We start from the raw sequence: 24,287 nt of genomic DNA, 5'->3' as shown, positions 1-24,287 counted from the left end.
TCCGTTGCCTACAGTCTGTGTATTTGCTACTTGCCATGGACTCCAACACTGCTGCGCTGGATCTAAGGAAACAGCATCTTCTCATCAGTCTACACCTCCAGAGCAGCAGGAAAGGATCCAGTCGCTCCTCTGGGTTTTTTCTCCCGCCATTCGGATTTTTCCCCATCTTTGCACGACCTTCTGTTCTATCCCCAGAGGTCAGACAGAGACAGCGATTGACTCACTCTCCTCATAAAGACCTCGTTTGCTACCCCAGGTTAGTGAACTTAACATTCCTAACACTCATTAAGTCAACAAGCCAAACGGAAGACACTGTTGGAGGGAGACAGCCATCACAACACAAAAGAAACTCCCAAAACCACCTCAACCCAATGGACCGAAACCTGGATACCCAAGGAAATAAAGCACTTTAACACAGATCACCCTAGAAGAATCTGAGCCCTGCCAAACCAACATAACCATCGAAGAGAAGGGCACAGACCATACTCATCACTAACCCTATTTACAATTTTCCATTATCTTGCATACTCGCCCTCAGGAGCATCAACCTGAATCTGCTATAAACTACACAAACAATCCGCAATACCCCTCTAAACAAACGCACCACAGAAAACCACCCCTTGCACGCTTCTACACAAAGCATTGCCAAACGATGAATGACTAAAAAACCACATCCAGCACAGTTTGTTCTATACTTAAGCTACCAACATTGCATCAAAGCTCTCCTGCACTCTCTCTCGATCCCACTAACCTTCCTTTGCACTGAAGTGCCTCAAGACCATGCAAATGGCAGCGATGCACTGTATAAATCACAATAACATAACAAAAAATAACATATGGCGGATAAAAGAGGTTATTTTTATGATTTTAGATGGAAGTGCGATTTTGATTTCCCTCTGCAAACTGCAGCAGGGACAAAACTAATGAAAGAAACCCTGATATGTGTATTTATTGTATGATGTTGGTCTGTGTATTTTGCAAGTTAATGACAAATATCCCTATAACTCATTCATGTTTTGTTGTTGGCATGTGCTAATTATTTCCAGTAAGGCAAAGAACTTACATTCCCTTAAGGTGGATGCCTTCCATAGGTATTCATGACATACTCCGACATCTCAACTGGCTCATTAAATGCAGAAATCAAGTGTTTGTGTAAAATGTAATGAGTAATAATCCTTTCCACATGTAGTGTCAGGTGTCATATTACCATTTCGGCCAGAGAGATATCAAAGCAGAACACATTAAGAACATACGAAGCCCAGTGCATATTAAATCGTAAAAACAGCAACATGCATATATCAGTTCATGAGTAGGAAGAAGGGCATCTTTAAAAACTCAACTATTACAGAGACTTTATCCTAGCTTTTCATTCCTTTTCCAGGTCCTGAGCAGGTCATTTGAAACTGCAAAAAGGTATCAGCATGATCTAGGGTGCTATTGCCATGATTTTTCAGCCAGCGTTGAAGAGTGCCTATTTGAATGCTGGAATACCCCAGACATACTAACATGAAAGGTTGCAGAGGTTCATGGGTGCCACCACAGATTCGTTAAGGGTGACAATGGCTAAATATTCAACCTGAATCTCATGAAGAGTGCGTGCGCAAATGGTGATGTTATATCCATTCAGTAACTTTCGAACTCCCCCATTGCTTTATTTTCCGGGTAGTGCCAGCCAGAGGTTAAGGATAACCAGTTAGTAATCTTCTTGCTAAAGGCCCAATCTCTAAAAGCAGCTTTAGTGATCGAGCTATCATTTCCCAATATTGACCTAGGGTCAAGCCAAAAAACTTTCAAGATTCAAAGAGTACAACATTCACTTAATACAGGCAAGCCAGGTGAGACTACAAGCTCCCTCACAATTTATCAAATCCATAACTGTCTCTCGGTAGTTTCTCAAATCATGCTTAGCCCACAGTTTATACCAATACAACAGTGGTTTCAAGGAAATGATATCGCTAATGAGGGTCAGACCAAGTTCAGAGTCTATAGGAACATTTGGTGTGCTCTTCAGTAGAATTTTGAGGAAGAAATTGTCTGTGATATTTAGGCTACAAATACTCCTATGGCCCCACAGTTCAGCTCCACAGGTTGCTGCCCCTACTTCCTGAGAACATTACATTTCCAATGCCCGGAGCACAATATTCTTCCCATTCTTCGTGGCAAAATGTATCATAGCTGTGCATCTCCAGTTTAATGATAGATTGGCTTTGTCGATGTGGTGGTCCTATTTGCCATTATTGGTGAATCTAAATTGCCAGGTAGTGAAACGTCTTGACTTCCTCTATCTCTTGGCCACCAATATGAATAAATAGATTGGGGTATTTTGTGGTTACAGACAATAGCTGGCCACCCTAAAAACGGTCTCTGACTAATTGCTTGTGTGGGGTCAGCTCATCATTTTTACAGAAACTCGCACAAGTGCTGCTGGCCAAATTGACCACTTATTGTACCAATATTATACTGGGTCATCATCCATTTCTAAGCTCCCTTACAAAGACATCAATCATTTGTGCAGCTGATTGTCCACTGTCTGTTACCGTTGCTGGTCCATCTTTGACACTGAGCAACATGTCTCACATGACCTCCTCCCCATACGATGTGCCCAAAGTGCTCACAAAATGTCAACAGGTGTCAGTGAAGTGCTGCTCATCAATGGCATCATTTCTGAGCTTGCTATTCCTAGTAGAGTTGCCAAAGTTTGGCCTGGTTGATGTTCTTTTTGCCTTCCTGCGTTCTTTCTCCAATTGAAGTTGCAGGGGTGGCAGCAAAACCTCCTTTCACTTTTCTACATTGTCTCCTCCCTGTACTTTGTAAATCCTCCTCCGACACATGCAGATGAAAAGTGGTGAGTTAACCTTGAAACCAGGGTCTATAAAGGACGCCGTCAGGTTCTCCCTCTCGATCACCATGCAAGTTTGAACTCTGTTCCTTCTCCAGCTATGCCTCATCCACTGCCTCTACAAAGGTTTGCACCCACGTTGACAGGTCTCATTCAAGCAGGTAAACCAGAGGGAATACCACACTGAGGGAGGCATTGTGACATCTAGTTCACTTGGTGACCTCCTCATAGAACAGACATGCGAAAGCAGCTGCCACTGACACAGTGTGATACATGCCCCATCTAGAGCTTTTCTATGAGTATTGCAGTAATATGTGATGGCATTACACTGCTAAAACATCCTGTCCAACATGGTCAAAGTACAGCACCAACAGGTGGCGGCTAAGGTCTTCAGGTTGAACAGTGGCAACTTGTGATGCACCAACAGTTGGAAGAGTGCATTTTTGAAATGGTAAGATCTGCCGAAATATGAACTGATCTTCTTGACCAGAGCAACCATTTCTTTCACAAGCTGACAATTATGCATAAAGTGTGTGACCACAAGGTGAAGAAAAGGTGCTATGTAGGGAATGGGCATTTGATCCATTATCTAAATCAGCAAAGCCTAGGTGCACATTGCAAAGCCGTAGCCACTGTGCTTCCACATCCCCCTCCTTCTCCCAGATGTCAACTTCCCTGTGACTTCTGCCCTGAAAAGCCTGTATGCTCAATGTTGCCTGATGCACAACTGCATACACCTTCTACCATCGTTCATTACTTCGAGACCCACTTTGATGGTAGAGGCACGAAAGGCCACGCAATTTGCTGGGATGGTCATGTAGACACTGATCTGTCCACATGCTCATGCAAAAGTGTATTTTTAGGCTTTTCAACAGCCCGCCTATACGTATAAACTCATCATACAATACTGGTGCCACCTTGTGAGAGAAAAAAGCAGCAGACCAGAACCTTCCAGAGGTAATTGACTTTTTCCCATAAAACACCAGAATCGTGGATTTTTCACAAAAGTGTAGGATAGGAGGTATTTTGCCAACATTATAGCCAGATTTGCATTGGACAAGTGCTATCTGTCATGTGACTTGTGATATTTTTATACCTGCTCCAAAAATGTAACAAGACTGGGCTGACGTAATGGGGTGTGCCAGCTATGCACCACTGGGATACAGAGGTAGTGCTTGGTGTCCCAAGCAATGACACATCTGCTGTATTTTCAGACTTACTTGTGCAGAATGATCATGGTGTGCTGCTTACTTGATGGCATGTGGAGGAATGCACATTATATCCTTAGCCTTCTTCCCATATCTGTGTACGGTGTGGCAGCACATGGCTCTTCATTGATGAGGTACCCAATTTGGTGCATGCCTTCTCTGAAACACCATTTTCCAGAAGATTGTTAAGGCAAAAAGATTCCATTGCCTTCTAATATGTGTGAAGGACTGCCATACTTTTAATTTTCTTTTTGGTCTGAAAACACATAAGCTGGGATCTTCTGGGTACCATGGTGTGAGCATTGGTGGTTTTCTAGATGTCACATAATGATGTGATGTACTTTCTATATGTGAAAAAGAAGGCTGTTTCTCAAAGAGACTGTACACATGAGATTTTATCATAACCTCTGCATCTGTAGTATAGTTCTCCTGCTCTATTGCACCACTGCTTTCCAGCAGTAATGCACATTCCTGCCTGGTCATTATCTTTGTCTTGATCATTAACTATGTAATTGTCCTCATCATTGTATTCTGACTTATTAGTGGATGGTGGCAACTGAGATACAGACTTGAACATTTCAATTTTCACTCACTGTTCAACTAGACAGTGGGCCTCATTACACGGATGGCGGTAAGGGATTACCGGCACCGGTAAGGGCACCGGTGCCGGTAATCCCTTAGCGCCCTACTACGAGGTCCCTTTGCTGGTCCCTGCCTTAACGGCTGGTTTTACCAGCCATTAAGGACGGGATCCGCAAAGGGACCTTGGAGGCAATTACGGTACCGCAATGTGCGGTACCGTAATTGCCGCCTTCCCCATTCCCATTGAGCCCTAGGAGGCTCAAATGGGAATGGGGAAGGGCCAATGGTGAATGGGGAATTACGGCCCGCCAACCTTGGAATGGGGCGGTAATTCCGCTATTCACCATGGCGGGATCGGTAAATTACCAGCGGCAACCATGGCGCTAATAGCGCCATGGTTACCGCATTCCATGTAATGAGGCCCAGTATGTTGTTTTCCCCTGATCTTCCATAGATAATCGCTGCACACTACCCCCTTTCTGCCCCTGAGATAGTGTAAGAAACTACAAGTGCAACCTACTTTGTTAGTCTCAGCAAAAGTTCAAAGTTGTGGTGCAATACCCATGTGTGCACTTGTACTGGTGCATGTGCTCCAAAGCGACATTGGATGGAGTTAGATTATACATGCAATTAGCATGTGCAATTCTGGCACTCCAGTGCACCCAGCATGTTCCGCTGAAGAACAAAAAATACTTCAAGAAGCATATCTTCCCCTGCCAGTAGGCCATTTGGGTGCTGATATGTTACACCAATGTGTCATTCACTCAATCACCACTGTATCACCCACCCCTCAAAATCTCTGATACTTACTACCACAAAAAAAAAGAAAAAAAACCTGAGCATGAGTCTTTCACAGGCTGCCCTGATGGATTCTTTACTCCACCTGCTCCTTCTCCCAGTTGTTTACCCAAGGTCATGTCTCAATCACTCACTCCAAGAGAAGTACCTTGACTTTTGTATCAGCAGCCTCTTTGAATCTCGGCTATTTCTTCCCATAAAGTATCATGTGAGCTGTCCCAGGGATTGGGCCCAGGCTGTCCTCAGGGATTCACTGCTCCTCCTCCTCCTAGGTGTCACCCAATGGAACACGCCTTGTCCACTCCCTTGAAGAGACAGACACTGATGGTGCATTAACCATCACTCCAAGTTTCACATCCTTCCTCCTGCAAAATTCATGCAAACATGAATTTTCAACCGGCTACCCTGAGGGAATCTCTGCTCGCCCTGCCTTCCCTCCCAGGTGTAACCTGATGGTTCATGTTTCATCAACTTGCCTCAGGTGTCCGACACTGGCTTATGTACCCCCCACCTACCCAAATCTCTGCTACTTCCTCTGACAAAAAAATTAACGGGAGTGGGAGTCTCACCCCCCAGTGTGAAACAAAGTTTCTCTTGTTGAGCTTATGTCTCACTTACAATCACTTAGGCACAGCATAACGTGTTTCTTGTCCTGCCTGGTACTTAACCTGACTTCCCAAATGTCTGCTACTTCCTTCTCTGACTTTTCCTCTGACAAAATATCACACAAGCATGAATATCGCACAAGGAGCCCTCAGGGATTCCCAGTCCCTCCTGCTTCTCCCTAGTGTGAAACAGAAGCTGGGCACATTTGTTTTCCTGTGGGGTGTGTGTGATTTGCAGTCACTTAGACACATAGGGCCTGATTCATGGAATTATCTCTGTGGATAATCGGGACTTTGCGCACCAAACCATGTGCAAAATCCTGTTTGTTGAATCATGGAATCGCCTGAATGGGACTTTTTCGTACTCTGCATGGATTTTGCGGAGGCAAGGCACGTCACGGCGAGAGGCTGAGTGCCTTGCGCGAGACACCGTGCAGAGCGTGGGCGTGGCTCATACAGTGGGCATGTTAGGGCAGAATGCAGAAAATGAGGAAGAACAAGGGAAAATGTGGGCATTACTAGGGATGGCCTGCAGGCAGTCCATCACACACCCACTATTGCACGGAACGTTATGTATTCATGGATCCGACTGTGAAACCTCTCAGTGGGGGGGAAATGCCCACGCAACGCCCTCATACTATCTGTCACCCGAAGGCATGCGTACAGGCACTTGCACATACGATTCACTGCACAGAGGTAAGATCGGTTGTTGGAATTAGGGGTGTGTGTACGCATCTGGGGTTCTGAGCTAACTTAGGGGTGCTTGTACACAGTGTAGCAGGGTGCAGGAACGGTTTACAAGGGTTTGCACATGGATTTTCCAAGTTTTACCTGAGTTACACTATATCATACTCATGTTGTCGGGGTGACAGTAACAGTTACGGGGGACCCCGTGCAGGGTCCCTGAGATGCAGGTCTGCTTGCAGGGGACCCTATGCACTGTTTAAAGGGTACGTGTATTCACGCCTGGGGAAGCACGCAAAGGTAGCTGTTTCTAGCTGTTTTTCCTTTGCATGGGGCATGTCGGGGCGTACTGGCCGAGACCTGCGTACATGCTTACTTTGCTTGAACAATTCCGTGAATACTCGGAGCACGCAGAAAAACCTCTGCACGCAGCCGCACCCAGAGTCGTTCTCAGTGCACAGGCTTTGTGGGATCTCTGAGCTCTTTTCCATTAATCAGGCCCATAATGCTTTGTTTCATGCCCTGTCTGGTGTATCACCTGCCTCACACAAAATTCATGCAAGCCTAATTCTCGAACATGATGCCCTCATGGATTCTCTGCTCCTCCTGCTTCTTCTCTCAGGTGTCTCATCCACTCACTGAAACAGACAGACACTGGCTGGTGTATCATTCACCTCTCTTAATCTCTGCTACCACCTCTGACAATAAATCATGTGTGCCTGAGGTTCGAACAGACTGTCCTGAAGGATTCTCTACTCCTTCTGCTCCTCCTCTTCCCAAGTGTTACCCAAATGGCATGTGTTTCATCCACTTACTTCAAGAGAGACACAGTTGCTGCTGTATCATATACCTCCCCAAATCGTTGCTACCTCCTACTCTGCTGCTTCCTCTAATACAATATCGTACAAGTGTGAGTCTCGCACAACCTGCCCTAGGGGATTACTTTTTCTGCTCTCTCCTCCATGGTGTATAACACAAGCTAGTAACAGTTTATTTATTCTAGTTGCATGTGCGTCTCTTACAGTCACAGAATGCCTAGTTTAGTCTTCTGCCTACAACGTTCTAGTTCTTCCATATCATTGGTGTCATACAAAAGAAAGAGTTATGTGAGTGTGACTCTCATGGTTACCAAAGCTGCTCTCCCTCTCAGAGATTCACTCTCCCTAAACTCAAACCATGTGTCGCTTGTGTGTTCGCCTACTTCAAATAAGTGAAAGCATCGCTCAGCGATGCATAAGCAAAACCTACCCTAAATCTTCCTCTCTGAATGAGCCCTCTTTAACTAGTACCTTTTCATACCTTTTTGCATAATCAACTACTCCCCAGTCCAGTTTATTTGCTCCTTAAATAAATATCCTACACCACCCATCAGCAACAACCTCCTTACCTTTCTTAAATCAGGCAGAGACTGAAATAGAGCTCCAACCACATGTCCCCCATTATGGTCCATGCCATCGAACTTAGTCGACCTGGTTGAATCACCTGAAATTCGTGAGATTCGATCATCTAGTGATGAGGTTCATCCAGTCCAAAAAGTGAGTATGAGGTGGAATGGTGTGATTCAGGGAACCCTAGGCAAGTTAGCTGAATGTATGTTCTGTTAATGCAAATGAGTCCTGAAAGTGTGGATGCGTGACCCTTGGATGCCGTACGCTCACTACTTATCACATCAGATTTGAAGACCTCATCAACAAATTCTGAGGAAAAATCACTGTCCTTCTTAGACATGGCTCCAGAGTCAACTGTGTGTTCATAATTTTTTAAAACACATTTCAAATCACTTGCAAGAAGCAGACAGTGTCCGGTCCGGGGAGTCCGCAGCGTTCAACTGGGTTTAGCAGTACACTGGAAGCACAAACATCAGTCCAAAAATGGGAACTTACTTTAAGGGAACAGACTTTAAAATTGAAAAGTTGGTTCCACTGATGGTCCTAAGGGGGTAATACTGCAAAACCGGGATGTGAAATATTTTGAAAGCAGAAAATAAATGACTATTTGTGGCAACCAATCAATAGGAAACTGATTTTAAACATGACATCTAGGACCTGCCAGACAAAATGTACATTCAGTAATACAGCTGCCTACAATGTTTGTTTACAATTAGAAGGAATTTCTATCAATTTACAGAATTACAATTGTGATTATGGCCCTGGTGAAGAGACTATAGGGTTTGAAAAACATGGTGGTTTAACAAGAGAACAGACAAGAGAATACTGGATGATTAACAATGTGGGGATAGAATTTCCTGGGGCATGCTTCTTGCAAAATCTATACCACTTCCACTATCTGTCAGCTTCAAATTCAAACTGAAATGTAAAGAGACAGCAGACACCAGAGTCCTTTCTGTTCATGTTATGTGAATTTTATTTTTGGCTGGAGATGCCACATATTATATATATATATATATATATATATATATGGTTGGTTCTCTTTTGTAAGTGTACAGAGGAGTACAAGAAAATTCATTATCAATCAACTTTATTTCGACAATAACGCCATAAAAGAATGTTTCTGTGAGCTGGATACAAATTCATACATATTCACAACAATGGTTAAAAAGTCAGCACCAGGTTAAAAATAGATAAACATGCATTCCATAATAAACCAATAACAAGATAGGATAACAAAGATTAAATAACATGAAAGGTTAATCAAAGGAAGGCACATTTACATACACTTGCTCCCATGGTGTCATCATCTTGTTAATATAATAGTTATTCGAAACATTACATATGTATGGTCATTCATTTTTACTGCTCGCAAACACATGGCAGGCACTACGAGCCTTGCCAAACTGAGGTGAAAAACGTGCGGTAGTGTTTGCATTTGCAGACACTAAAAAGCGCATCTCTTTAATGCGCCTAAGTTTAATCGTGGGTAAAAAAAATATAGTACAACATGTACTGAGTCAGTATGTCATGGTCATTCAATTTCTGAATTATGCTAGTCGGCAGCAGGGTCTATACCAATTCTGTGATCTGCCTTGGTTCTCTTGTGCATGGCCCTTCCTATGAAACCAGCTACTGCAAAACTATGCCCTCCTGGTCCATTCTTTTGCACCATTTCTCTGCAGAACAGATATTCCTGACTCCATGGTTAATTAAACATGGTTTCAGGTATCTCAGTCTTATAAAGGTACTAGCGGTACCACCCGGTGTTGCACGGGTCTGTAGCTGGCATTCTCATGGGGTCTGCTATAGCCTTGTTTGTGTTTTATTGTGTCATATCTTTGTATTTTTGAAAAATCACAAAAGCGTCAATCTCCCGAAATCGCCTATACAGATAGCACAGGGCCAGAACCTGCTCCACCTCTCTGCAGGTATGAGAGGTGAGGTAGGTCAATTTTCACTATTGCCAGTAAAACCCAGACTGGTATGCCGACCTTGTGTCGTAACTTCCTATTTTTGGAAAAGTTGAAAAATTGTCAATTTCCCAATATCACCTATACTGATAGCACCATACCCTGTGCAGGGCGAATGGGTGGGGTTGGTCAAATTTTATTATCGCCAGTACACCCCAGACTGATATGCCAACCTTGGGCCAACATTTCAGCCCACCAACTGTAATGGGGCTGGCGCCAACCCAAACATACAAACACACTTTGACAAATTACAGGGCCTGCGGTAGTGGCACTGTAGTTATGGTTAAGTTGCTCAACTCATAGAAAGAACACTTTTTCGGTGGCTTATAACGATGTCCCCCCTGGACAAACTTTCACCAAACTTTGCAGAAAATGTATATGGCCCCTTGGAATGACTATATGAAGTTTGGTGCAGTTTCGGCCAGAGGGGCAAAGTTACGGGGGTTCACAAAATGTGTGAAAACAATAGAAACAACGTTTTGCCAAACGTTGGGACCAAAACCGCCAGTAATGGCGGTTTGGTCCCAAAAGTGTGATTTTGTAAATTTGGTCAAAATCCGTCCCGTCGTTTTTTAGAAAATGGGCAAAAAAAGCAGATACAAAAAATGTGTGATATCTGAGTCCACGGACGCCTATGGACTTATCAGAGGGCAGCATGATGTTCGTGGACATCGTACGCGCCCGCTGATTGGTCAGTTAAAAACGTGAGGTGTGTCAAAACCTTTGAAGTGTACCCCATGTTGGGTTAGCAAACAGTGCCCCTATTCTGCAGACATAGCAGTGAAAACATGTTAAAAAACACAACATTGCACTTGTCAAACAAATGAATCTATCTCTGGGAGGTGACGGCTGATGAGCATGGGATGGGATATGCCCATAAAAAGCCAAAACTCAGGTGTTTTTTCTTTTCGATGTCCTCAAACATCTCAGATGCTTGGGGACCTTCCTGTGATGTTCAAAAACATCTCAGATGCTCCGTGACATGCATGTATATTTCTGCATTTCAGGGTCAGTGAAAATAAGTTTTTGGATGGCTTATAACTTTGGAGCCACTCAATGAAACTGCATGAAATTTTACAATATCATTTTAGACCTGACCCTGAATAATTCTGCATGGTTTGGTGCTGTGTCGCCAAGAGTGGGCGAAATTGGAGGGGGGTCCCAAAATATTGTACATTTGGTGCCATTTCACGAATCTGCACAAAAGTTTGCAAAAAGATTTTGGATCCAGATTTGAATGGTTTTGCAAAGTCTGGTGGTATTTTGTCAAGAGGGGCAAAGTTAGAGGCGGGTATCAACATTTTTAGATGACATAACTTTGTTGCCGTTTGACTAATCTGCACAAATGTTTCAGAAAGATTATAGACCCAACTTCGAATGGTTACATGTGTTAATATCCCCGCAAATATATTGCCATACCACAGTATCGCCTTATTTTTGCAATTATATTAAGGCTTGAAACCTGCGGGGGACACCCCCGCATCTCCCGCATTATTTTTAAAGTAGCGGAGGACACCCCCACAACCCCTGCTCCCAAAAAGCCCAAAAATGATCCCCCCCAAAAATATTGCCTATGGCCGTTCCAGACGACCATGTATACGGCGATATTTTTGGTGGGGATAACATGTAGTGATACCCTTCGAATGCATGTGCATAGTCTGAATGGATTTTGTTAAGTGGGGGCTAAGTTATTTGACTATTTCTTGTACATACATTTTGACACTTTTCCAAAAATAAAACATGGTCTGATTTGCAGCAAACTCATGCAAGGAGCATTGGCAAGGAACCGGAAAGCATGGTTTTGCAAATGTCTGTGTGTTTTATTTTTTTTAAAGTGTCATAATGTAGGTACTAAAAATAGTGAGGTATATAGCCTGTGGCCATGGGCAGTGGCCAGACTGTCCGGACCATGGCCAAGCTCATGACCCAAACAATCTGGCTACTGGCCATGACCATGAGGGACCGGCAATGGAGTTAAAGTGGGCATGGCCACCAGGGACCGGCTATGTCGTAAAGGTGTTTGAAATTGGGATAGGTTTGAATGGGAAAATAATTCTGCTTGGGCTGCAGCCCGAAGTGCTGGACAGGATTGCAGCAAACATTCGCAAAGAGCATCAGCAAGGACCTCAACGCATGGTTTTGCAAATCTGTCTTCTGTTTTATTTTTCCAAAGTGTCAAAATGTAAGTATAAAACTAGTGATATAACTTTGGTGCACGGACAGTGGGCCTGGCCCTCGGCAAGGAAATATGTCTACTCTGATTTTCCTATTGGGGAACGCGGCATGGCCGAAGCCCATGTCTAATGGATTGTGATATGATATATGATATGATATGGCATTTATAACGTGCCTATGCACAAGTGTTTCAAGGCACAATGAGGCAAGGGAGGGGGAACAGAGGGAAGACAGAGACAACGATCTTACTAGGACAGGTGACATTGATACTGCACAAGTGCAGGGGAGGGGGGAAAGGGAAAGTGCGGGGGGTTGGTGGGGGTAGTGCAGTACATAGGATCAACAGTAATACATATCTAAAATAAATAAAAACAGGGGTTGCTTGGGAGGCAATGCAGGTGTGCAGCTGGCGGGGGAGCAGACCTGGGCCCAAGATCAGAGGGTAGCCAGGTGACCAGTGCAGTTTCAGTCAGGTGTTCAGCAGGGGAGAGGAGGAAAGAAAGCAGAAGCAAAGAGGAAGGTCTTGAGGTGCTTCCGGAACAAGAGATGGTTCTCCTCAAGTTTTAGGGAGGAAGGGATGCTGTTCCAGAGGGAGGCCCCAGCGGAAGAAAGAGATCTAGCACAAACTTGTTGCTTGGAGAAGCGACTGACCCTGGTGGAGTTGGAGGCAGATGAGTGAAGAGCTTGAGAAGGAAGATATTTAGGAAGAGAGAGTTGAAGGTATTGAGGCCCCAGGCACCAGACGGCCTTGTGGACAATGCAGAGCGTTTTGAACTTAATCCTCACAGCCACTGGAAGCCAGTGCAGAGATTTCAGTCCTGGAGAGATACGATGCCTGGGATTAAGGCCAAGGACAAGTCTCGCAGTCCTGTTCTGGATGAGTTGAAGAGGGCGGAGAGCAGAAGCTGGCAGATTTAGAAATAAGCTGTTGCAGTAGTCCAGCCTAGAGATAACCAGAGCTCTGGAGACAGTGAGCTTCTGGGGGAAGGAGAGGAAAGGAAGAATACCTTTGAGGAGGTGCATCTGGTAGTGTGACTTCTTAGAGACTTCAGAGATGTGAGGAGAGAAGGAGAGTGTGGAGTCGAAGATGACCCTGAGGTTTTTAGCCTGACAGGTGGGAGAAGGAAGAATGCCAAGAGAGGCCATCCAGAGAGCGATAGGAAAGGAGGGAGCAGGTGTGCCGATGAGCAGAATCTCAGCTTTACTGGCATTAAGGCAGAGATCATTGGCGGCACACCATTCCTGGATAGCAGACAGACAGTCAGAGATGAGAGAAGGAGAAGAGGTGGCATAAAAGAGCCTGAAAATGAGCTGAGTGTTGTCCGCATAGCACTGAAAGTTGGGTCAGTGAGAGGCAATGCAGTGGGCAAGAAGTGCCAGGTATTTATTGAACAACCAGGGAGAGAGGTTAGACCCCTGGGGAACACCACAGGTACAGCTAGAGATGGAGAAGAGGAAGTACCCAAGTTGGACCTCGGAGGGTCGATCGGAGAGGCAAGAGGTCAGCCAAGCCTGGGCCTGATTGGTGATACCCAGGTTATCACAGAGACGGTTGAGCAGGATGACATGGTTGATCATGTCAAAAACAGAAGAGAGATCAAGTAAGATGAGGACACAGGGATATTGGAGTCAAGGTCTGAGAGCAGGTCTTCACAGATGTTCAGGAGAGCAGTTTCCGTCCTTCTGGCAGCTCTGAAGCCATACAGATGGTCATGGAAACATCTCACCGATTCAGTTTGAAGATTAAGCTGAAAGATGGCCATCTTTTCCAGGAGTTTGCCCAGGAAAGGAGTGATGGAGATTTGGCGGTAGTTAGCAGGGCAGGAGGGGTCGGCTGAGGGTTTCTTAAGAAGAGGGTGCACAAGGAAGTGCTTCAGGGGGGAAGGGAAGACTTCAGTGGCAAAGGAGTGGTTGCAGAAGTCAGCCAAAGCAGGAGCCAGGGTGTCAATGTGGTCCTTGATGGTTTTAGAAGAACAGGGGAGAACCTGTTTTGACAAGATTTTCATAGATCAGACTTGTTAGAAACCTTGTTGGGGGAGAACAGAGGAAAGGCAGAGAAGGAGGGAGGAGGGGTGGCCACAGAAGGGCCAGAGGAAGAGCAGTGAGTAGAGGGAGGAGGAGAGGAAGAGAGAGAGGCCAGGATGCCCTGAGATTTAGAGATGAAATGAGAAGCCAGGGCCGTGCAGAGTGCCTGGAAGGGGAGAGGAGAGGTAGAGACTGCAGCAGGATTGGACAGCTCCTTGCAGATTTTAAAGAGTTTGGCCGAGTTATTGGATGCCGCAGAGATGGGGGCTTGGATGAGGGCTCTCTTCTTGGTCCAGACAGAGAGCCAGTATTGCCTTTGAAGCAGGAGGCAAGCCATTTTGTCAGAGGATGTACAGGAAGCATGCCATTTCCTCTTAGCCACCCTGCAATTGCGTTTAAGGGTGGCGAGATTTGAGTCGTACCTTGGAGTTGGTTTGTGCTTCAAGCGGATCCGCATGAGAGGGGCAAGAACATCAAGAGTATCAGATATAGCAGAGTAGAGCAGAGAAAGGGCTGTGTCAGGGTGTGAATGAGCCGAAGGGGGGTGTGAGAAAGTGGCAGCGAATGCCTCAACTGACCACGCTTCGTGGGTCAGATAACTGAGAAGGTAGGTGGCAGTGCTGGAGTTGGCTTGACCTGAGGGCTGGGGAGAGTGAGCTGGGAGGAACGGAAAAAGTGATCACTCCAGGAGAGAGTAGTGGTGAAAAGGATAGAAAGGGGAAGGTCTGTAGAGATCAGAACATCCAGAGTGTGCTCTGCAGAGTGAGTCGGGCCAGAGGGGAGGCTAGAGAGAGATGCAGAGGTCACAAAAGAGTCCAGAGGAAGGACAGGAGGCATCCAGGTGGGTGTTAAAGTCTCCAAGAAGGAGGAGTTGAGTGGTCGAGACCAGGAGGGAAGAGGAGAGGTCCGCCCACTCAGATAGGAAGGAGGAGATCTGACCAGGTGGCCGATAGATGGTAGCCACAGTAAGGTCTGGCTAGAAGAGAGAGAGAGCCTGCAGATGAGGCATTCGAAAGAGGAGCAGTCCTGCATAGGAATGACAGAGGCAGCAATCCACTCAGGGAAGATCAGGGCTACACCCCCTCCGGAACGATTGGACCTGGGAGCAGAGAGAATCTTGGAGCCGTCAGGTAGTTGAGTGTCAATGCTCGTGGCAGAGCTGGCCGTGAACCATGTCTCTGTGAGACCGAGGACATCGAGATCAAGTTCTTCAAGTAGGCAGCAGATGTCAGAGGAGTGTTTGACAGCTGAGCGACAGGTTAGAGTGGCAATATGGAGAAGGTTGCCATCCTTGAGAGACTTCTGGCGAGGGGTTTAAATCAGAGGTATGCCTTGCGGAGGTGTAGAAGAAGCCCGAGGGGGGCAGGAGAGTAAGGAGGAGACAGCAAGGTAGCCAAGGAGGAGACAGCAGGGGGAGAGAAGCAAAACATGGAGGGAAGAGAGGGGACAGCAGGAGAAGAAAGGAGATTGATGAGGCACAGGAAGCGTCTATCAAAGAGGAGAAGGTTGTCCTGAGAGCCTTGGACCAAGACGGTACCATTCAGGTAAACATTAATGATGACCTTAGAGGAGTGGAAGGAGGACAGGAGGGCCTCCCATCGGATACCACCATTAATGGGAGAAGAAGAGAAAGGACAAAGCACAGAGACCATAGGTCTGGACGAGGGAACGACAGAGGATGTTGGTGAGGGTTTGCCTGGAAGAAGCACTGCTATAGGTGTCAGTGATAGGGAGCCCTGGGTTGGAGACCAGGATGTCCCTTTTAAACTTCTTACTATCAGATTTAGTGAGGAGCGCAGGATAGTCAATAGAAAATAAGTTAGAAAAGATAGAAGAGGCAGAGAGGACCATAGAGTAGGTAGGGAGAGGAGTGAAGAGGAAGGGGGATAGGGGTGGGGTAAACACTAGGGAAGGACACAGGGAGGGGCACAAACATACAAGACATGGAGAGACGAGACAATAGTAGACTATTGAACAAAACAACAAGGGCTCAGACAATAGTAGAACAGTTTGCTAGATGAAGGCTTTGCTAAGAAGGCAAAACCAAACAACAGCACTACTTTCACAATGTAGTTGGAACACCGGAGACAACGCACCTAGGTCAGAGAGTCCTGTATAGTGGGAAAAAGGAATAGGTTTCACAATGCAGTTTAAATACTTTCACAATGCAGGTTAAATACTTTCACAACACAATTTAAATACCAGAGAAAATCACACCTAGGTCTGAGAGTCCTCTATAGTGGGAGAAAGGCCTAGGTGTAACAATGCAGTTTAAATACTTTCACAATGCACTTTAAATACCAGAGAAAAACACACGTACGTCTGATAGTCCTGTATAGTGGGAGAAAGGCTTAGGTTTGACAATGCAGTTTAAATACTTTCACAATGCAATTTAAATACTACACTTCTGAGCGAATTACCAATGATATCATAAAGTTTGTTAATAAACCATCTACCAACAGCGATCATAACAAAATATCCATTGAATGGTCGACTAACAGGCTTGTTACAACTAAAATACAAATGCTGATGTTAGAACTGAATAAAGGTATGAATCGTCTAAGAATTTCCGAAGTACAAGCTGCCGGTCTAACAAATACGTTACAACTCTCACTCCGTCAGGATAGCGAAAAACTAGAACATGGATGGCTGTTGAGACCATTCATGATAGCAAACAAGAAGAGCCAAACATGGCGTAGGAAACATATCCACACGTATAATAGCCAAAAAGCAGCAAAAAAAATGAACTACGAAGGCAAATAAAGAAAGTGAAGAAGTCAGAACAAGTGCATTCTATAAAAATTGTTAAAAATGTAAAACAACAATACAAGAACTGGCATAAAATGCTTAAGGTGGATATCATGCAAAATGACAATGAAAACATGCTAAGAGCGCTTCAAAACCGAAAATATCAGAAACTTGTGGAACTTGCTAAACAAAAATGCTGAACAGCAGGAGAAATTAATTTTGGATGTTCCAGAGGTAGACTAGATAACTTATTTTTCATCATTATACAGAAATCGAAATGACCATAGGGGAGAACCAGCACCCAATAAAAACTCCAAATGGAATGTCTGCTGGGAGCCGGAGGAACTAGAGAAGCATATTAAATATCTAAATTCATCCCGTACCCCCGACTCTGATGGGCTAAGCAATGAAAAGCTAAGACAGAACCCTGAAGCATGGACCGAGTTTAGTATGGCATTGTTTGCAATCATCAACAAAACTAAAACCATACTGGTTACTTGAAAAACAGCAATCCTTATACCTATTTTTAAACACAGAGACAGAAAAAGTCTAACAAACTATCGACCTATAGCGCTTATGGACCTATTGGGCAAAGTGTTCGCATCTTTACTACTAAGAAAATTGACATAATGGGCAAAGACCTTGGGAAGAAGCTATCCTAGACAAAAGGGCTTCGTAAAGAATGTAGGAACACATGTTAATTTGCTCCTGATGACAAATGCCATATCATATCCTACTTAATATGCTAAAACTGGAAGCTATGAAAGAAAGAACCACGACTCATGCAGCCTTTATTGACCTACAATTGGCTTTCAACGCCATCAACAGAACAAAGCTCTGGGAGAAACTTAACACCTGGAAGTGCCCAAAGGAAATCTTAGAACCGATCAAAGCCATGTATACCAACACATGGATACAAATCAGACTATCCCCAAATGGGTTTCTATTGTCAGAAATCCAAACTTGGAATGGTTTAAAACAGGGATGCCCTTTGGCTGCAACTTTATTCAACTTATTCATATCGGACTTTGCAGACAACCAAAAGAACATAGTTGCTAATCCACCAAAACTGAATAACACACAATTAGCATACATTATTTATGCTGACGACTTGGTAATTATTGAGAGAACCCAAGTCGACTTACAAAAAAGAATGCACGGATTAGAATTTTATGTTACAGAAAGCGAATTTAAGATTAATGTGAAAAAAACATAAGTGATGACCCTGGCATGTCACTAGAACACGAAAAAGAAACATACAGTAATATTTCTAGAAGTAAAAAAAAATAGAAACAGTACCAACAATGAAATACCTGGGTCTTCTATTAAACCAGTCTGAAACGGTAAAGGAATGGGTAGAGCAGCTGAAGGAAAAACCTCTATCAATGGCACGACTAGGAAAGGTCCTCCAAATCAAATACAGAGCATTCTCAATGAAGCTGGTCATCATCTTTTATAGGCAGAAAATAATGGCCATTTTGACATATGGTGCTGAAACAACGCTAAAAGCACTGCAGGATCTTTGGACCTATCTAGAAGGGGTAGTTTGGCGGAAGATATTATCACTGCCCGCTGCTTATCCAATGCCACGTATACGTTCAGAACTGGCATTGCAATCAATGGAGTCAGTAAAGAATTTGAAACTCTTAAGCCTTTACAGAAAGACGCTAGTAAAAGATGACATTCCTGCAATTGAAATTCTACGCCAGAAAAAAATATCGTCAAAACAAATAGTCTTGAAGATGTGGAAGGAGGCCTGTGTCCAAATAATGGAAAACAAAGGCATAACTATAGATATGCTCATTAATCACCCACAGAAAGCTAAAATAAGACAGCACAGAAACGATTGGATACGCACTCTACATCAAAAAGCACAATATCAACTTGTACTAAATTGCGAAATTGAGGTACGAGCATTGAACCAGTTGCCACAGTACCTACAAAAATATCCAGACCGGGTCACAAGAGACTTGTTTTTGCGATTACGGCTCAATCCGCTTCCAACCAGAGAAGTATTGATCAAACAGGGGACGTTTTCAATTGCTGTTACTACACTCATCACCAGATTTCGCCACATTTGCGAAGCATTAGAGTTGATTACAGAACAGGCATTTTCTGCTTCTTAATAATTGGACCTATGAATACCATACATAAGCCTCAGATGAAGAGCAAACCAAAACAGCGCTGGGCCCAAATTCTATGTGGAGACGCCAGAGCATTGACATTCAGAGTTATTCATTTCTGGAATTCCATAATTTCTGCAAGCCATAAAATGATAATAAGAGAAACGCCTCATCTGGAAGAATAGTTTTTGGACTTGATTAAATGCTGTATTATAAAGGAACGTTATTCACAATCCTAAAAGAACTTGAATCCCTGATCGCCCCTCCTGAAACCTGTACTAAAGATAGCTCCTGGTGTGCCAATATACAAAAGGCACTCCTCGGTAAAATAGCCACTCTCCAAACCAAAATCAACAACAAAAGAATCAGCCTGCAGATCAACCCTCAAGATAATTCTCACCAGACTAGTACCAACTTCAACCTCCACGCCCTGAAACATTTTAACTTCACGCCCCTCACCACCTCTGAAGTTGAAAATATTATCAACAACCTCAAACCTTCTAATTGCCAAGGCGATTCATGTCCTGCCACTATTATTAAGGAAGTGGCTCATAACTTAGCACCGTTCATCACTGCATTCATAAACTCCTCTTTCAGTTCTGGGATTGTCCCAGATAACCTTAAGGACCATTGGGTCATCCAACTTCTCAAAAAACCTTCCTTGGATGCTAACATACCCACTAACTATAGGCCTATCACTTCAGTGCCCTTCTTGTTAAAAATTCTCGATCGAACGGCCTACCTGCATATCCAAGACTACCTAAAAACCAACAAACTCTTGAGACTTAGACAATCTGGGTTCCGCAGTGTCATGGAACTGAAACGGCCTTGATTGATCTTAAAACTCAGATAGAGGAATTCAAAGACAAAGGTCAACTAGCACTTCTGCTCCTACTTGACCTCTCCGCGTCATTCGACCTAGTCAATCACCAAATCCTCTGCCGACACCTCAAAACTATGGCCCATTTCTCAGACAGAGCCACGGCCTGGATTAGCTCCTTTCTGGACAACAGGACAATGAGGGTCTTCTCCCCGTCCACTTCTGCTGAACCAGCCCCTGTCACATGTGGAGTACCACAAGGATCGTGTGTTTCACCCACACTTTACAATGTGATCACGAAGCCACTTTTTGATATATATTGGATAATCTGGGTGTCATCTACACTAACTATGCAGATGATACCCAGATACTCATACCCGTTACTGGCAATCATACAGTTGACACACTCGCTGTTAATTCCATCTATCAAGTCATCCAAGCTTGGATGGCGCAACACAAACTCTGTCTGAATGACGAAAAGACAGAGATTCTCATCCTAGGCACCCAGCAAAGGCTCAACAAACTGGATCCTTCATTTAACTCTTTCGTCATTGATGACAAAATCATTAAAGTTACTGAGGGCACCAAAACCTTAGGCATCGACATCGACTCCACCCTGTCTTCTCCAGACAAACTAATGCAGTTTTGTCCGCAGCAGCATACACTTGCAAGCTCATCACTGCCTGCCGCCCCTTCCTATCTCCAGCCAACTGCACCACATTAGCCAAGCCCCTGGTAATGTACAAAATAGATTATTACAACGCCCTCTATTTCGGCACCAGCCATGGGAACCTCAACAAGCTACAGATTATTCAGAACAATGCTATCAGAGCTGCTCTAAATATACCCAGGAATCATCATATTTCTGACACGCGAAAAAGTCTCCGCTGGTTATCAGTCTTACAATGAGTAGCCCTAAAAACTCTTGCTCTCACCCATAAATGCATAGCCAACCAAGCACCACCCTACCTCGTCAACAAATTTACTATCCATACCCCTAATAGACCCCTCAGAAGAGCACAGTCTAATTGCTTAGCGATACCTCATTTCAACCTGCAGCGATCAGGGGGTTCTAGCTTCCCTGTCCTGGCAGCAAAATTATAGATCTCAATACCTAACCCCCTCAGAGCGGAACCATCCTTCCCAGCATTCAAAAGGCAAGCAAAAGCATGATTATCTAACCCCATTCACCCGTGATTACTGATCTCCTCACCATTGTGCCCAGACCCACTGTCCTTGGCCTGCTATTCACTCGTAAATTCCAATGTGTATTCCTATGTAAATGCTCCCTGTATATTAACTGTAACTGCCTACTATGTCTGTATATAATCTGAATGTAATCTGTAAATGCCTCCCTACATATTGTACTTGTTGAATCTGTCTGTACATAATATGTGAATGCCTGTGTATATTAACTGTAAATGTATCTTCCTACTATGCCGGTATCCCAAATTATGCGCCTGGATGCCCTTGGGCCAGGTGCGCTTTATAAATAAATTAATACAAATACAAAAGAAATGATTTAATTGATAGAAAGATGAGTGGAAAAGCTTGTAATAAACTATGGCATTCAATAAAACATAAACAAAATATCTATATTTATGAAAAAAATGTGCAAAGAATGAATTTCAACTGAGATTAGTTCCGTATTTGTGTGTCATTCTAAAGACTCAACTGAATTCTACTATTGGGTGAACTGACATTCCCAGCCTTAAAAAAGTAACACTAGAAATTTGCTGTCATGATATCCATCTATATAATTACAAAAACACCAATTAATCACATTATCTGTGAACAAAGATTTTCTGTAAAACATACAGATACAGGTTCTTTTTAACAAATACCCATATTTTGTATGTGTCTTTGACATAACCGATGCTTTAAAAAAAAATTGATATTCTAGCAAGCATGGACATTATATTCTCACTGTTTTTTAGGTCAGTGACTCTTTAATTTCTCAAAGCGCTTTGGTTCCATTTGTGATTTGCTGTATGCTCCTCCTCCTCCTCCCATAAGGTGACATTTATAATTACATGTATCACATTTGCTTTCATTTAGATGTTCAAGACCAACAGAATAAAAGCGATCAAGCCTTTGGTTCCTCAGAACAGAACAAAGAGAAGCCTCCAGAGCCCAAAACTGTGTGGAAAGGACCATCATCCTCACCTCAGCCAGCATACAGATTTCCTCCTGGCCTTGCACAGTTGAGCAAGGCAATTTAATCTTTTTTAATGTTACAATAGTATGATTCCAAAGTTCTTTAATATAATTCATATTGTTATTGTATTTACAAAGTATTATCTATTGCATTCTAGTGAAATGATGTGACTTCCTCTAGTTTTCCTACACACTACTGCATCTACTTGTTCACTAAAATATCAACAAAAGACGCACAATCGGCAGTCTCTCAAATTGCCTGCACTGATAGCACAGGGCCGGACCCGCCATGCGCAGGGCGAATGGGTGGACTTGGTCAGATTTCACCACCTCCAGTACATCCCGGGCTGGTATGCCGATCTCGTGCCAGAATTTCAGCCCATCAACTTTTGTGGGGCTCCAGCCAACAATCACAAAATCGTCAATCTCCCGAAATCGCCTATACTGATAGCAAAGTGTCGGACCCTGCACTGTGCATGGCGAATTGCTGGGGTTGTTCAAATTTCACAATCGCCAGTACACCCCAGATTGACATGCCGACTGTGGGCCAAAATATCAGCCCACCAACTGTTATGGGTCAGAGCCAACCTGGAACATACAAAAACACGTTCACAAATAAATATGTAATTAAAGTGCAATTAGTGCAAATGAAGCACCAACATTGCATGGTGAGTTCTTGGGGCCGTGAGTGGGACATTACAGGGAAATATCTGAAATGACATGGGGCAATTATAAGCGCAATGGGTGAAATAGGATATTTCATATGGCAGGGAAGCACAGCACGATGCGTTTATATTGGTATTGAATGATATAGAGTCATTCAAGGACACAGGCACACGGTTTAGGACATGTCTACAAGCAATGAGTGAGATGAGTCAATTCAGGGGACAAAACAACATGGTACACTTCACGACTTGGGACAATGGAGCATAATATGGCAGTTGTTGGTGAAATGAGGTTGACTGAGGCCATTCTTTGAGCAATAGGGTGTGAGATGGGAGGGTACTGGTTCTATGTTCATTCATCCTCAGATTGTTTTCACTGTGTTTTTTACCAAATAGAATTGCCTGAAAAAACGAATTGGATTTATTTTTTTATTTGAAACTGGCGATGAATGAAACGTCATACTGGTATTGTGGCAATGCGATGTTGCTTTGAGAAGTACTTGGGTAAGAAGCACTATATGAGGTTATTCTTGGCGAAATGGGTTATAATGTGAGGCAGTTCTAGAGCCAATGAGCGTGACATTGGGCAGTTCTTAGGGCAAAGGACAATATGAGAGGGTAATGCAACATGGCATGGTGAAGTTCTTAGAAACAATTGGATTGGACAATGATAGTTACTACTTGAGCAAACTAGTCAATCCTAGAGCAATTTGAAATGACATGGTCAGTTCTTGGGCTAATAAAACAGTTCATAGTGCAGTAGGTAACATGAGATTGTGTTTGGATCAATGGACATGACACAGGGCAGATCGAGTGGGGAGTGTGTGACATGGGGTAGTTCTTGTGGCAATGAGAGTCATATGAGGCAGTTTCCTGTGCAATTCGACATGGTAGGGAGTAGGTCTTGTGGCAATGAGATTGACAAGGTGTAGTTATTGGAGCACTGAGAGTGGCATGGCCCCTCCTGGGGTAACGAGAGTGACATGGAGCAGTGGCTTAGGCATCTGGTTCCACTTGTGGCAAGGTGAGTGACATGGGGTCATTCCTAGGACAGTGGGGCATGGACTGGGGCACTTCCTGTTGCAATGAGAATGGTATGTTCAGCTTGGGTGGCATTGGGGCATGGCAGGTGGATGGTCTGGGGCAATGTGAGTGGTGGGGGCAAGTCAGTTGACAAACAGATGTTAAAGTGACATGGAGGCGGCAGAGGAAATAATGAAAATTCAGTTGATAATGAGCAAAGAAATGGCTTGGTTTTAGGGCACCATGTGAAATGGGGAGATGTATAGGGCAAATGAACGTGCCATGTGGGAGGTCCATTGGCAGTAAATGAAATAGCGCTTTTCAGGGGCAATGTGATGTGACATGGGGCAGTAGTGGGGGAAATGTAAACGCTCTATAACATTTAAGTTGGCAGTGGGGTATGGTATGAGAGATATTTGGGGGAAATTTGTGGCACTGCCCAGTTCAGGGGAAAATGTAACGGTGTGCAGTTCT

General features: G+C 44.0%; 1 protein-coding gene across 1 annotated transcript in view; it reads left to right on the top strand.

Annotated features, from left to right (window-relative positions):
* LOC138493215 (phospholipid scramblase family member 5-like) overlaps positions 1 to 24,287 on the top strand; it is a 273,357-nt gene that overhangs the window by 71,493 nt on the left and 177,577 nt on the right. Inside the window, exon 2 of the mRNA XM_069620367.1 lies at positions 22,027 to 22,181. Within this exon, the coding sequence (XP_069476468.1) occupies positions 22,027 to 22,181 (155 nt within the window). The remainder of the gene's footprint in view (positions 1 to 22,026; positions 22,182 to 24,287) is intronic.

Source organism: Ambystoma mexicanum, chromosome 10 (genome assembly GCF_040938575.1).
Source record: "Ambystoma mexicanum isolate Mex_15411 chromosome 10, UKY_AmexF1_1, whole genome shotgun sequence".
Lineage (NCBI taxonomy): Eukaryota > Metazoa > Chordata > Amphibia > Caudata > Ambystomatidae > Ambystoma > Ambystoma mexicanum.
The sequence above is the reverse complement of the archived record's forward strand: the minus strand, read 5'-3'. Positions and strand labels throughout refer to the sequence as shown.